The sequence below is a fragment of the Acomys russatus genome, chromosome 8 (genome assembly GCF_903995435.1).
Source record: "Acomys russatus chromosome 8, mAcoRus1.1, whole genome shotgun sequence".
Classification (NCBI taxonomy): Eukaryota; Metazoa; Chordata; class Mammalia; order Rodentia; family Muridae; genus Acomys; species Acomys russatus.
Window position 1 is genome coordinate 41,349,284 of NC_067144.1, and position 16,239 is coordinate 41,365,522.

Sequence of the window (16,239 nt, forward strand, 5' to 3'; positions counted from 1 at the left end):
TTCCAACATCTCTTTGAGCATTTTGTTACCTTACTCAACAGTTTATATTCCAAAGATCACCTAAATAAGCTCTTCACATCCCTTTTGTTTTAAAGACTTAAATCAGAAATTTTCTTTATGAATCTAAGCTTACACAACTATAATCCCTAGGAGAGAAACAGAGAAGCTTCTAATTTTTTTTTTGAGTCACTCATATGCTTCCACTAAATTCTGTAACTACAGGTCAACTAGAACCAACTATGGAAGCCTGCCTTCTTTGTCTACAGAGAATGCTCTCTGAGAAGTTATTAAGATTCCAGAGATTGTCCTAATCACCATGAGTTTGATCAACATCTCCCTCCACAGTCCTCCTGCTCTCATTCTCCGTTCTCCTAGAAACAATTTTTAATCATTTGCACGCACGCACGCGCCCACACACACTCACATTCACACATGCTTCAAGTGCATCTTTTGGTAAAATAATTACTAATAAATATTAAAACTATGTATGGGCTATGTATAAAAGTTTATTTTATTTCCTCAGAAAAGAGGATGAAATGAGTTCCCAAGGCCTTTCTAGCTCTTTCTGAACTCTTGCTGACTGGTTCAACTCAGTTGTTTTTGTCTAAACTCCTCTCCAAGCTGACTGATTCAAAATAGCTTCTGTTGGCTTCTGACTAAATTGCACTCTTAAGCCTCAAACTAATTCTGTCAACATGTTTCCTTTTCATTCTCTGGCTCATTCTGTCTTCACCTGTGTCCAGCTTGTTCTCTCTGCAACCTGTCTCTGTAAAACTGTCCTGGTAAGAAACACTAGGTAAAAGTCCCCCCTTTCTCTCCCTCTGCTACTTTTAAGTAGCCTTCTTTTCCTGCCTTGTTTCATGAGAGCTGGGAGTATCCTACCTCTGACTCATTCTGTCAAATTTTTCTCTGATTCATCAATTTGTCTGCCTCTTAATTAGATGACACTTTCAAACATGGCTGGTTTCTTCTATAATTGAACGTTATCTTCATTGTTTGGGATTAAAGGAGTGTAGTAAGGACATGCCTCTATTCCAGGCAGCTCACACTGTAATCTAGAGTACGTCTGCATTCCAGATAGATCACATAGGTCCAGAGCAGCCATGTTGTTGGAATAAAATTCCTCTATACCCCATACATATATTTGTCTGTTCATACCAATGTATATTTACTATAGATGCCTGTCTTTTTATCCCTCTGTACAACCTGTCCAGGTTTCCTTGTCATTTTACCAAAAACCAGCAATTGAAACAGACATAGGTGTCTATTCTTCCTATATATCTTATTTACATGTACATTTCCACACAAATGCACACATATTGGCGAATATTTGTATTCTAACTGTGGGCAATACTTATGTTTGTATTTTTTAACTAAATGTTATTTAAGCTACCACTAATGAAGACTATAATTTTAGTGCATTCTACTGTAAGCTTTCCCAGTGAATATTTATAAAATTACTTTCTCAAGAGGAAAAAACTGTATTATAGATATAGATATATAAAGTGCAATTTTAGAATTTGACACTATAATAGTGAAAATGTAATAGTCAGTCATTTTGTGCTTTATTTGCAAGATTGTGATAGTTTAACATCTTTGTTTCTTTGTCTGAATACTCATATTTATGAAGAGAAAGGCACTTTACTTGTTCGTGCCGTTCTCCCATGTTCTTGTTCCATTATCCCACATTGTACCACAGGCTAGGAATATTTTTCTATGGCTTACCTAATTGGCTTTTTAGAATACTGATGTGGTGTTTTTACCTTTGAGTCTGTTTATAATTAATCTTTAGAGCACTAGAAAGTTGGTATATTAATTTCCATTCTGGTAAATGTGACTTTTAAATAAAAGAGATGTATTCACTTTTTTCCTAGCTGGAAGCATAAGAGGTATAGTCAGAATATGACTTACAAATATTTGACTCCAACTATATATTCAATTTATTATCTCTGGGTTATTAGCATATTTTATAAAACAAATACATTTTAAAAGATTTCTTTTCCAACTTCAAAGTAAAACTAATAAGGCACACTAGAAGTCAATGTAGAGGTCATGTTAATTAGTACAATTTAGTGGTCTTCAGATTTCAATAAGATGAACATCACTCTTTTTTCCTGATTATGCCCTATTTTTATTTGGGAACATTGCAGGTTATATCCAAATTCAATTCTCTAAAGTGCAAATGACCATAAAAAGATCTAGTAGTATTTTCCTGTGTGTGAAATATAACACAGAATACATTTCTAAAACACAAATATTTTGATTTTGAAAATCCTATTGTATGTATATGTGCATGTTGTTTCTTGGAATAAATAGACATTGTGGGAACATGGAGATCTGTTTCAGCTTCTGGGACACACACACACACACATACACACACACACACACACACACACACACACACACACACACACACACACTTTATTTGACCACATTTGGCTAGCCTATGAATATTAAGCCCTTTTCTCTTGATTCAAACTATGTTAGCTCAGTTGTAAAGTAGCTTCCATTTCTATTCCTCCCCTGGATTTCTTCAGGAAAATTTAATGTGCTTATGATTTGCTCCCCTCCCCTCCGTCAGACTTAGAGAATGACAACCCACTATAGGCTGCTTTGACATTCCAGTGAACAACACTGGTGGAACACCAAATATAAGGAAGTCCTTTATCTTCCCAAGGCCAGAGCTCTGATTCTTATACTGAACTGTCTTTAACCACGGAAGACGAACTGCTTAGCACAGAAGATGAGACTGAGTTGTGAACATGTAGAGTTCTGAGGAAACTTGACACAATCCACTATCTCCACTTTGAATACATTCATTTCTTCTGGAATCCATTCTGGAATTATCTATATCTACTGTTTCCCTTCCTGTCATGAATACAGAGATTAAATTCCAACCATTGGGGCAGTCATTTAGTCTCATACATCCTGTGTCTCCTATAGAAACAAGCATACTAGTAAATCTATATGACTTTTTACCTGCAAACTTATGGTCAGGTATTTCAGCAGATAAAAATGCAAATCTTGAGTGGGAAAGTTTAAATATTTCTTTGTTTATAACAAATTCTAGATGTATAAATCATATTTTTCCTATAGTAAACTATTTTACCCTAATTAAAATAATGATCTGTCTTCATTAATATTTTCAAAGTATTATAATGCTTAGTACAATGAACATATCAGCAATGACTAGGCAATAGGTATACCAAAAATATCATAATGGTAAATAGCAAGGGGCAGGGAACAGCAAAATGCTGAGTTTAATAAAGTAAAGGATATGTATGATTTGGGAAACTATAATAATTAGGGATAATTCAAAAGAAGAAAATGAAAATTAGATTAATTTTTCAGTGAAGTTGGCCTCACTAGCTTTTTACAAAGTGAAACCGTTGACCTGAATATGAAGACAACATTTAGTCATTTATCTTTTAAATCGCTCTTTCCAAACTATGTTGGACTATGATGTTAAACTCACTGGCCAAAGATCTGTGCTGCCTGCTCACTTATGTTATAGCAATTCAGTCTTGCTGTTCCTTCTCAACAGCATTTTAAACAATTTTAGAAAAATGAAACCGTAAGTTGAAGAAGTTATCAATTATCGCTATATTATAAACCTCCATAGAGTAGGTTCTGAAAAACATGAGCATCTGGTACCATCTACTTTAATGTGGCATAAAACAAGATAAACTAATGAAGAAGTTATGAGCACAATGGGATGGTAGAGAGGAGTGAAAGATACAGTGATTATGGAGTTAGGCCAAAGAAAAATAGATTTTTTAAAAATCCAAACTGCTTTTAACAATATATAATGTAAACACATATACATAGATGCATGTAAATGCAAAGTTTTAGGAAGTGCTAACTGAGACCTACCTTCTCATAGTATTTGATTTCATAGTCCAGAATGGCTCCATTGGAAAAAGCAGGTGCTTGCCACGAAAGGGCAAGGCTGTTCTGTGATGCCCAGTCCTTCCTCACTGTACCTATCAGAGAAGGTGCTGTAAGCAAAGGAAAGAATAATTGATTAGTAGGGATAATTTCCCATCATCTAATATATATTGTGTCTCTTCCAAAGAAAATGTATTCTTTTGAGTAGAATATACCAGCTGCCAATGCTAAACTAGTAAAAATGGGCTTAGAGTACTTTCCACTCAAACCAAATAAAAGATTCAAATTTTTATATCCATTAAGGGACATGGGAAACATTCAAATATTCCAAGATGAAAGCCAGAGCTCATTGCCTGTGGCTCTGTAAAGAAGGATGTTTTTTTTTTTTTCAAAATAGGTTTGGTTATGGGATTAACAGGAAATACAGTGTGCTTGTCTCCTGTGTTTCATATACTCTGTTATCTACCTTAGGAAACAAACTGTGTGATTACAAGAGTGCATGGAAGTGTTTCTTTCCCATTGGGAGTTCTGAGTAAAAAAAAAAAAAAAATACAGGAGAAAAATACTGAATGCTGATTTTATGGCACAAGTTCCCAGAGGAGCTATTTAAAGTGACTTTAAAAGGCAACAGTTTAATTTAAGAAGATTTAGAAAAGACTTATAGTTACTACACTGCTTTTTACTAATGACCTTGTTGGCTAGAGGATGGTGTTCTGTTCAGAAATTGTCGTACATTTGGAAGTATAGTGTGAGTTACTAATCCCCTTGCTAACACTGAGAAGTAGGACACCACAGCCTCCATGGGAGAAAGGAGGTGCGAGATCAACGAAGGTAAGTGAGAATACAAATCAGAGGATCCTTAGGAAACTGTGATTTTCTCTCACTTCTATTGCAGATATCTATTTAAATGTGTTAATAGTGGGTGAAGTAAGATTTTAAAACTGACTCATTGTGATATTTTAAACTTCTTAGGAAAACTCGTTTTAATATTTTACATCTAAAGGTTATCTCTGCATCATCGGAAAAAGACAGTTTTGGCCCAGAGGAAATAAAAAAGAAAAAAAATAGAAAGTATGTTTAAAACTCCTGTAGTTAGAAGAAAATTAAGAGTAGACTAAGATATTTTGGCAAAAATAACATGTAATTACATAAATTATCATTTTTCTATTATAAATATAGTAAAAGATACTGTAGAAAATAAGAAAAGGAAATCAATAATTATTCATTATTTAAACTGAGGTACTTTAAATTGATCCCCATGGGAAACTGTACCACTGTTCTTACATTAGAATTTATAATGTATTATAATATATAATGTATTAGATGATGATGGATGGATAGATCATAAATTCAAAGCAAATCATGAAAGCTAGGAGATGATCAGCAACACATTTTCGAACATGCTTTTCATGTATATATGAATTAATCTATGTATAAATTTCACCTTAATATAATGTCATAACACAGACACTATTATGCTGCATCACACTTTGCTCTTAAGGCCAACCCTATAATGGTTGTAAAACATAAGCTTTCAATTGTGGTAACAATATGGTAGAATGGTACCTGAGGAAAATATAAGTATCTTTTTTCTAATCTAGCTTTCCAGTCATCAATTAATGGTACATTGCTTAATATTTAAAGTCTTAAGTTATACTTCTATAGATCAAAATTTTTTAATTACATAAACTTCTAATGTCCTCTTTAGGAACCGAAGGGCAGTTCAGCTGATAAAACACTTGCATTGCAAGCACAAGGACCTGAATTTGAATCCTTGAACCATATTGTTTTAAGAGAGCCAGGAAAACTGGTGTAACATTTAACTGCACTGCTGGGAGAGCAGAGACAGGAGCCTGAGGAAGTCATCCTGATCATGACACCCAAGGTTGTCTTTTGGCCTCTGCATTTGTGCGCATACACACATACATACTTACATACATACACCCGCATGTACCCTCCACATATAATCACATATACCTAAAGATGCACACATTCATGAACATGAATACATAAAAAGAGACTGTAGAGACTTAGAACTGTGCTAACCTATAAATCCTTTTCATTTGTGTACAACCTTTTGTACGTAGACATCTAAATGTAACATAGTTTTCTATGCCAAACTGGAAGCAATTCTATTTATTTTTCAATATATTTGCTAACCTTAATCACTCATTACCAAGTCTGCAATAATTACTAAATATTTGATTGTGTTGATGCTTATTGATAACTTTTCAATGTTGGATATGCAAATTTCTAATACTGCACTCTCAGAATACTTATTTATGAAAATCATTTTGATATCATTAAACCTTCCGTTGTGTTGGGTCCTTACTTATTTTGCTCACTGGCTTGGATGCGTGTTATCAAGTGATTGTACCCCAGCCTCCTCAGCAGCTGTGACTGCAGGTGCATCCCACAAGGTCCTGCTTGTTAATTTTATTTTCATTGAGAAAAATTGCTTCACATAATTTGAACCTTCTGAACCATGTTGAGCATTAGCATACTGGTTTTGAAAATAGCTGTATCTGTATACCTTAGGCACCCATTATAAACAGTTAATGAATTGAAGCAAAGGACATGAAAGCTATTTGCAGCTTACTACACCCCTAATGCTGTTTTTTTTTCTGTTATCACAAAAGTCAGCATTGTATGGAATTCCATAGCAAAACATACTTTCAATATTAAAAGCTTAAAGCATTTGTTTTGAATATACTTAATGAGTTTATTATTTAATGTCTCAAGTTACACAACATCTGTAATTAGCACACTGTGATAACAGCATTATAATTGTACTAGAATACGGAGCAGAAAATATACCATAAATACGTGTACTCATCAATAAAATCCTGATTTTAGGATACAGAAGGACAACTTCCTTATTTCTGATTTAAAATGTCAGCTTGGCATGAAGGTGGAGAAATGTCTCCTATACCTTGTCACAGTATAAACTGTCAGAGCGACTTGAAGACCCAAGTGGTGCTTTTTGAGTTACACCATTGTATTCAAGACAGCTTTCTGTAGAACTGTATTTCCAGTAAACCTTCTTGCTTAAAACTTCAAACTGTTAGCTTTGACCTTCAAAAAATGATTGTTGGATGGATGACTGTTGCTGTTCTAGTTGGTGGTATGAACCTGGGAGAGTGGAGCCTAAAAACGAGGCTGACTAAATCTCATGCAGTAGCCAACTTTATTCAGAGCATCAGACAATTTATACTCTGAGGGTTAAGAAGAATCACAAGAGTAAGGTGTTCAACCACAGGGACTCACCACAAATGGTAAAACCTTTTATTGATGCTTTTCTATAGAGGCTATAAATAACAACAGCTGAAGTAAACACATGTCTATCCACTTCAGCAGGGACAAGCATGGAACGCATCCCAAGAACAATTCTGTGTTATGAAGAAACTGTGGTAACATTTCTTGTCTTGATATCTTGGAATTTTTTTCACAAGCACTCAGAATGCTCCTCACATGACTCCACCCTTGGACTGTGTTCCAAGAGATTACAGTGCTCTTGAAAGCGTTTTTAATACAAAACCCTTTGATTACTGCATTTACTGAATATAAAATAGTTTATCAAATAACAATTTTGAAGAAAATTATATGGCAGAATTGGCTATCAAGGGAGCTCTTGTTCACACAATACATGAGTATTATTTGCTTCTTTATGCAAAGTTCGTTGAAAAATATTTTAGTTCATACATTTGCTCCTAATTATGAATTAATCACTTTTTACCCACAAAAAAGTTACTAGTAACCCTGTAAATTGTTTTGCTCAGATGGTCAGTTCTCACTAATGTGCAGTTTGCAGGATACTCCCATCTTCTAAGATGAGCAGCAGCCGAAGCCCAGAGCACCTCTGTGATTGTGTAAAGATGCTTGAAGGCAAACTTCAACATTAAATGAAATGTCAAGTACAAAGTCAAAACCTAGCATTTTTGCTGAGAGTTCCTCTTAATGTTCCCTCTAGTGTAATGTAAGATGTTCAAAATTAAAATCTATGTTCAAAACCACAAGCAAAGAGTGAAACAGCGTCACAAATTGCTATTTTACATATACTGCCATTCAAAACCACACTGTAGAAAATTACAAAATATGTTGCAACACTTAGAATTTTATCAAGATTTATGATATATATCCTGTGATAACATATATATATTTAAATATCACATTATATATAATATATGTATTAAATATAAATTATAGTTGTATTTGACATTATGATGGCATATTTAAACATTATGTTGACTATTATTTATTCCCATTCATTTACTGATCCTGCTTCTAATACCAATATTTATTCATTTGGATGTGTACACATGTGCTTGCTTGGATGTGTTGTTTCTGTGTATGATTATGGATATATGGGTTTATATGTGAATATGCAAGTATGTTGTTTGTGTGTTTGAGTGTATGACTATATATACATATATATGGGATTTGTATATGAATAATATGTGAACATTTAGGTAAGAAAGAGGACCAGGACATATACATGCTTGTTACAATCTGAATTCTAAATATCAGAACAGTTTTTATATGCTACTTAAAATTTGTATTTCTTAATGTAGAAAGTGAATAGTTATATACTTCTTGTTATGGCAGTTGCATTAATAATCAGACAACTTTATTAGTCTCTCAATTTATTTTAGGAAATTAATTGTAAGAAAATTTTTGTATGGAGTTGGTGTTTTTCTGAGAGACTTCTCTTTGGTTCCCATTGTGACCTTACAATTACTCATCACCTTTTCTTTTCTAATTAATTATTCACCTTACATCCAGGTCATAGCTCCATCCCTCCTCTCCTCCCAGTCCTATCCTCCCTTTTTCCCCCATTCCTCTCCCTTACTCCTCAGAAAATGGGAGCCCCCCTCCCCACTTACCCACCCCAGCATATCAAGTTTCATAAGGATAGAGTTCATCCTCTTCCCCTGTGGCCTGGTGAGGCAGCCTTGCCAGGGGAAAGTGATTGGAAAGCAGGCAACAGAGTCCATGTCAGAGTCAGCCTCCACTCCTCTTACTAGGGGACCATATGAAAACCAAGCTGCCCATCACTTACATCTATGTAGGGGACCTAGATCCAGCTCATGCGTCAGAGCTTCAGTCATCACAACCCCCCCACCCCACCTACCCCCAGGCCCTGGTTAATAGCTCTGTTGCTCTTCTTTTGGAGCTTCTATCCCATCTGAGTTTTTTTTTTATCCTTCCCATTCTTCCACAAGACTCCCTGCACCTCACCCAATGGTTAACTGTGGGTCTCTGCATCTGTTTCCATCAGGGGCTGGGTAGAGCCACTCAGAGGACAGCTATGCAAGGGTCCAATCTGGAAGCATAGCAGAGTAGTACTAATAGTGTCAAGGGTTGGCTGTCTCCAATGGGGTAGATCTCAGGTTGGGCCAGGTATTGGTTGGATATTTCCTCAATCTCTGATGTATTTTTATCCCTGCACATCTTCTGGACAGGTTAAGTTTTGGGTCACTGTTTTTGTGGGTGGGTTGGGTGTTTCCCCCTTTCCAATAGGAGTCATGTCCAGTTAGTGGATGGCCTTTGCAGTCTCCATGACCCTTGCTACTAGGAGTCTCTCAACTTCATTTGGAAAAAACACAGAATAGCTAAAACAATCCTATACAATAAAAGAATTTCAGGAGATATCCAATAGTAATAAAGATTGCATAATACTGGCATAGACACAGACTGGTCAATCAATGGAATGAATCAAATACGCAGAAATAAACCCCTACACCTATGGATATTTGATTTTTGACATTGAAAGGAAAACTAAACAATGCAAGAAAGATAGCATCTTCGACAAATGGTACTGGTCTAACTGGATGTCTACTGTAAAAAATGAAAATAGATCCATATTTATCACCCTGCACAAAACTAATGTCCAAATGGATCAAAGACCTCAACATAAAACCAGAAATACTAAATCTATTAGAAGAGAAAGTGGGGAAGAGCCTTGAGCTTATTGGCACAAGAAACAACTTCCTGAACAGAACACCAACAGCTCAGGCTCTAAGACCGACAATAAATGGGACCCCATGAAATGTAAAATCTTCTGTAAGGCTGTCAACAGAACAAAACAGTAGCCTACAGATTGGGAAAAGGTTTTCATCATCTTATCTAACTAGATAGCCTGTCCTCTTTCAGTACCCCTCTCTTATTTGTATTTCTCAGCTTCTATGCCTGTGTCTTTCTTCGTTTATTTGTGTATTTTTTATTTCTCGTTATCTGCTCTTCTTTTTCAACACTTTCAGGAAAACCGTAAAGAAGTTGAGTTAGAAAAGTTTTACAAAAGCATAATCAATAACACAATGAAATGTTAGTAAACAGCATAGACCAGGATAAACTCATCAGAACAGAATTTTATTTGCAGCTGTGTGATCCCTTTTTCTCATTGCTGGGAAGCCAATGTACATCACTGCAAAACACAAATGTGATGTTTCTTCCAGTGTGTGCTTAGCCAAGACTTTGTAATCAGTACTATCATCTTAACAATGGAAATGTGCTGATATGACACAGCTTTATGATGATAAATTGATGCACACCCAGCTATTTATATCTATATATTTATATAATCTATATCTATAATATTATAAATCTGAGATATTATTCTTGAAAGTCTGTGTCTTGTTTGGAAAATATTTATTCAATGTTTTGTGCTTTAAAAGTAATGAATCCAACAATCCTTACAATATTTGCCTTGTGTGATTTTGCTTTGATGTACTTCCCTTTGTAATCAGACTTTAATGATAATATATATTGTTATATCCTTTCCCCATGTGGTTGAAATCTGTTTATGTGTTTGAAATATACACATGAGACACACTTAAAGGAGATTTGGCACTTTATTTTATGTTCTTCCTCATTTATTTCTATTTTTTATGTTCAAGAATAACATTGGAGTATGCAAAACCAAATGGTGGATGCACTAAACAGGATAATGGCTCCCAAATAACACATTATGGTCCCTAGAGCCTGGAAATGATCTGGAAAAAAATGAGGCTTTCAAGTTCTTTATTAAGACCAGGGTTTTGAAATGGGAGAGGAGTTAACAAGGTACTCCAGATGTGCCCAACACAAAGCACAAAGCACTTCATAAGAGAGAAACATGAGGGTCAGAGGCCAAGGCAAGATGTCTGTCAAGACTAAATCAAGCAGGGGATTTCCCCCAGGACCTGCCAGAAGGCCCAGAGTACCTGACATCTGGATTTTAGGCCCATAGGACTTTTCCCCCCACATCCAAAACTGAGGTACAATGAACATGTGCTGTTTTAATACAGTAAGTTGTGAAAATTTGTAAAAACAGGAAACACACGTGAACACAGCAATATAGGGGAACGCAATAAATTTCACAAATCAATGATAAATATAACTTTAAAGATCTATTTTATATGAATTTGTTATTCCAGCATGAAAATTAGGTAAGTTTTAAAAGAAGAGTTGTCCAGGACAGGAGTGAAACAATATGTCTGTCCCTTTATCATTTCTAAAGTGTTCTCAATCTGGCTCTTTTTTAAAAAATGGGATATTTTGCATAGATTTATATTATTATCTTCTCTGCTTTTTGTACCACAGAGATAGTTTCTTCATATCTTCATAAGTTATTTTTAATTTTTTCCTTGAGGTAATTTTTTAGCATTTTAAAGCTTTTTATCTTTTTTCTAGAATATTTTCCCATGAAAATACGAACATCCAACAGCAAGCTGTTGACAATTTCTATTGTGTCTTTCAGCACCGTGGTGACACTGGGTGGTGGCTTGGCATCAGTGATAAATGTATGGAGATACTTGCACAGAGCACACAGAAATGAACATGAAAAAAATATCACTTTATCATCAGTAAATTATAATAGCAGCACTTAATTCTGTAAGTCATTAGCTTTCCTTAAAGTTCTTTTCACCACATTCTGTGTTTTTAATGTTTTTTAAATTTTTTAGAAAAGGAACAGACATTTGTTTATTGTTTTTTTCCCAAACAGGTCAATGTAGCACAGGCTGGCCTCCAATCCACTAGGTGTCCAAGAATGACTTTAACTCTGATCTTCCTGCCTCCATTTTCCAAGTGCAAGGATTACAAGTGTGCATCACCACACCCAGATTTATGTGATGCTGAGGACTGAACCTGGGATTTTCGTTTGTTTCTTTTATTTTTTATTATTTTTTACACATATACATACATACATACATACACAATAAACTACCTACAGCAAGAAGAACCACTAAACAATCAGGAATTATTTAAATGTTACATTCATAGTGTTTTGGCTATTTCTATTTGGCAACCTTGAAGAAAACATCTTTCCTATCTTGGTGCATCTAAAATTCTGGATGTCCATCTCAATCTACATCACATATTGTCATTATCAACTTAAGACATCTATCTAGACCTAAAAACATCTTAACCCCTAAACAAGTAAGCTTAAATGTAAAACTAAACTATCTGGTCTTCAACCCTACCAGAGACTTGAGAAGAAATAAAATTAGTTATTTGAGTAGACAGGTTAGCAGGTCATGAGTAGACAGGTCATTTCCCAAATGAGAAAATGACTGAGAAAGTTTGTTGCCTGAACAGTCACCCAAAACCCTCTATCACATTGGAGCATATTCTTCAGCCTTCTGGCCCAGAATATCTGACAGACATATTTATGAGGCAGGAACTATTGAGGACTTGCTTACCCTGTCATGGCAGAGTTTGGCTGTTGACTCTTCGTGCATACAAACTTGCCCATTTTTTAGGCAGAATTCTGTCTGTGGCAGAAATGAGGACATTTTGCCCAGTGGCTTGTTTGCCACATTTGAAGCCATCTCCATAAGGAGGTTCATTGATGCTCATTATCTTCTTTGAGGTAGGCTGGGGGTTGCCAGGAGTTAACCTGTCTTATTCTCAAAGAATCTTTAAAATAATAAAAACATTGTACCCATACAACTCAACTATAATACAAGGCTTACTTCCAATATGTTGAAAGTGCTATTGTAGGCTGCTTAGGATAATTAAGCAATACAAGTTAATTGTTAGTTGACAAAATTATGGCTATGTCAATTACTAATATATTTTATCATATGAATACACACTGTAGGTTTAACAGATAGATACAATTGTATAGCTAGATAAGGCTTAATAGTTAGATAAGTCTTCTAAAACTTCAGAGACCTACAGAATAAAGCATTTAATTTCTTTTTCATTGGTTCTGGAATTGGATGATTTAGTATGGCTTATTTTTACATTGCTCTTTTTAGTAAGGTTTTATATATACATATATATAATGTTATATATATATAGTAATTATATATATATATATATACACATACACACACATACATACATACATACATACATACATACATACATATATACATACATACATACATACGGGTTATTCTGTAGATCCAGGAGTATTTGAGAAACTGTTTATATGACAGATACTATAAAAAATAAAAGCAGTTTCTTTGAAATATATCTTGACATTATGTCAGGCAGGGACTCTGTTAACTTTCTTTTTATCTGTCAGGTTTAAATGGAAGAATATGTGTTACCCTAATATGTTTTAGGAGTTTAGCATAGCTAGCTTTCTAAAGCTGAGAAACTGGATGAGCAAAAGAGAAAAAAAATCAAGAAATTAAATCTTTCCAGCTTAAAAAAAAGGACTTTATAAATAATATTTCATTACAGTAAAATCAAATCCACTAATTTTTCATTTTTTGAATGCTAAAAGAAAATTAAAATTTATGTATATGGGTATTTTTCCTGCGTGTATATCAGAACTCTGCATGTTTCTCTAGCACTCTCAGATGTCAACGTATCATGGCACTGGAGTTATTGACAGCTGTGACCTATTGTTTGGGTCATGGGAATCAAACTTGGGTCCTCTGGAGGAATAGACAATAGTGGTTAGTGCTGAGCCAATTATTCAACCCTAGTATTTTTTTTTTTTAGCTGATAGTGATACTTTATGTTATGCAATTATGTATTATATATGAAATTGTAATGAATATTACATTTGTTAGCACCTTAACTGTCTTGGAACACATTTTATTACTTCTGGACCTCAAGTTAATCTTCAACAAAATTTTTCATCACGTTCCACATATAAGAAATGATGAGCCAACTTAAATGTTATCAAGTAGGGGAAGTTCTGTTAGCGGAATTAAAAATCGCCTTAGCTAGAATGGTTGAATGGGGGATCGCAGCTAAACAATTTTTCAAAAGAAATTGAAATCTCAAAGCACTGTAGTATAGTGAGTGTATAAAGCCTTAAGAGAAACTCACATAGTGCACTGTTTTAACTTTAGACATCTACAGTAAGTCTACACATTTGGGGGTGAGTGATATATAAAGTGATAAAACAGTTATAAAACAGCATGAACGATCAATTAAAAAATATTAGATGCCTCCCAGTTGGCTGTGGTGGTATTTATATACACAGGATGAGTTAACACCAAACTGCTTATAGTGACTCTGGATCTCAGGCCAGTAAAACCAGATGCAATAAAGCATAAGACAAAACAAAAAATTGATCTTCTACTTGGGAAATATTTGTTTTTAAATTAGATTAATATATTTTAAAATAAATAGTGTCTTATTCCAAGAACTTAACTAAGTGTTGTCTTGTATCGTAATTTTCGCTGTTATTTCTAAAAACAAATGCATTTCTAAATGGTATCCATAAATTAATACATGTGGCTCATGCAGGAGTCATCAGCTGCTAGGCTGGCTCAGTACTGACATTCTTCAATTTCTACAATAATACAAAATTGCAACAAAAACTATAGCTTAAAAAGAAAGATGGACTTTGAAATTATTTTAAGTGAAGAAGCTTTATGAAAATTAGACTCGTAAGTGCTATGGATTTACTTCCTAGGTATATCAAGAAATGAAAAAAAAGAAACCTTTCCTGCTGCACCCCTAAGGTGCACAAACAGACAAGAAAATTAGAGTCATCTTTCGGCACTAGGAAACAACCCATGGATGTGTCCTTGGGCTTTTTCGAGTTCGTATTTAAAAGACTTTCATTCACACTAGGAAATAAAATAACAGCAATTACCATTTTCCCCCTTAAGATAGAGGACCAGACCAGCTTAAGACTTCTTTGATTATGTCAGATGGAATTGATCTTGTATGTTTGAGCTCCAAAAGCATTTGCTCCCTATTCCTCTGACATCTTGAAATTGACTGCCATCTTCTGAAGTGGCTACACATCCTCCTTTACATAAGAAGCAGAATGACTCAAATGGTATATACTCACTTATATCTGCATACTAGCCCAAGGGGCATGTCCCACAAAAACCTTCACTTACCAGGAAACTGGGACAGAGGGGAGGACGTCCTATTGGGACTCTAGATGAGAGAAGCATGGGAGAATAGCAAAGTAGAAGGATTCAGAGGGTCCTAGAAACCTACAAGTAGAACATTATGATAGGCAGATTTGGGCCCTGGGGTCCCGCTCAAACTAAGGCACCAGCCAAGGACAATACAGGCAGTAAACTTTAAACCCCTACCCAGATCTAGCCAATGGTCAGAACAGTTTCCACACTTGTGTGGAGAGTGGGATATGACTTTCTCATGTACTCTGGTGCCTCACATTTGACCATGTCCCCTGGAGGGGGAGTCCTGGTGGCACTCAGAGGAAGGACAGCAGGTTGCCAAGAAGAGACTTGATACCCTATGAGCACATACAGGGGGAGGAAATTCCCCTCAGGAACAGTCATAGGGGAGGGGAATAAAGGGAAAATGGGAGGGAGGGAATAATGGGAGGATACAAGGGATGGGATAACCATTGAGATGTAACAAGAATAAATTAATTTTAAAAAAGCAAAAAAAAAAATGTACAAAAGTATATCGGACTGTGCTTCCAGCTTCCTCTGTTCCTTCCTCTACACTGAATCCCCCCTTCCACCCCCCCCCCCCCCCCCCCGTCTGTACACCAGAGCCTTGTCATCCTAGTTACCTTTGCCCTCTAAGGGTGAAGAATTGGTCTGGAAACAACTGACCCACCGTCACACATACCATGTGAGAAGTGTACTACATTCCAAGGTGACCAGTTGCAGATTCCACTTGTGCCTTTCCTGTATTTTTAAAGCCTTGAGATTTCCATGGAATCTGCTTTGCTGCTACACAAACAGACTCAGCTGCCTTTACTTAAGTGTTTCTTTTCTTCTAAATCCTGCTCCTACATCCTAAATCCTGTCACTAAAGTTTTTGCTATAAATTCTCTGGGACACCACATGAGAACTGTTCAAATAATTCATATATCTCAAGTACATGGTCATTTTATAGAAGGAGAATTAATGTAAGTGACTATTAACAGTGGCAAAGATAGAAGATTAAAAAGGCTTTTTTTTTTTTCAA

At 35.3% G+C, this 16,239-nt stretch overlaps 1 protein-coding gene across 1 annotated transcript in view; it reads right to left on the reverse strand.

Moving 5' to 3' along the window:
• The window catches only part of LOC127192792 (ephrin type-A receptor 6), an 877,103-nt gene that overhangs the window by 331,002 nt on the left and 529,862 nt on the right, over positions 1 to 16,239 (reverse strand). The window contains exon 6 of the mRNA XM_051150102.1: positions 3,874 to 3,998. Within this exon, the coding sequence (XP_051006059.1) occupies positions 3,874 to 3,998 (125 nt within the window). The remainder of the gene's footprint in view (positions 1 to 3,873; positions 3,999 to 16,239) is intronic.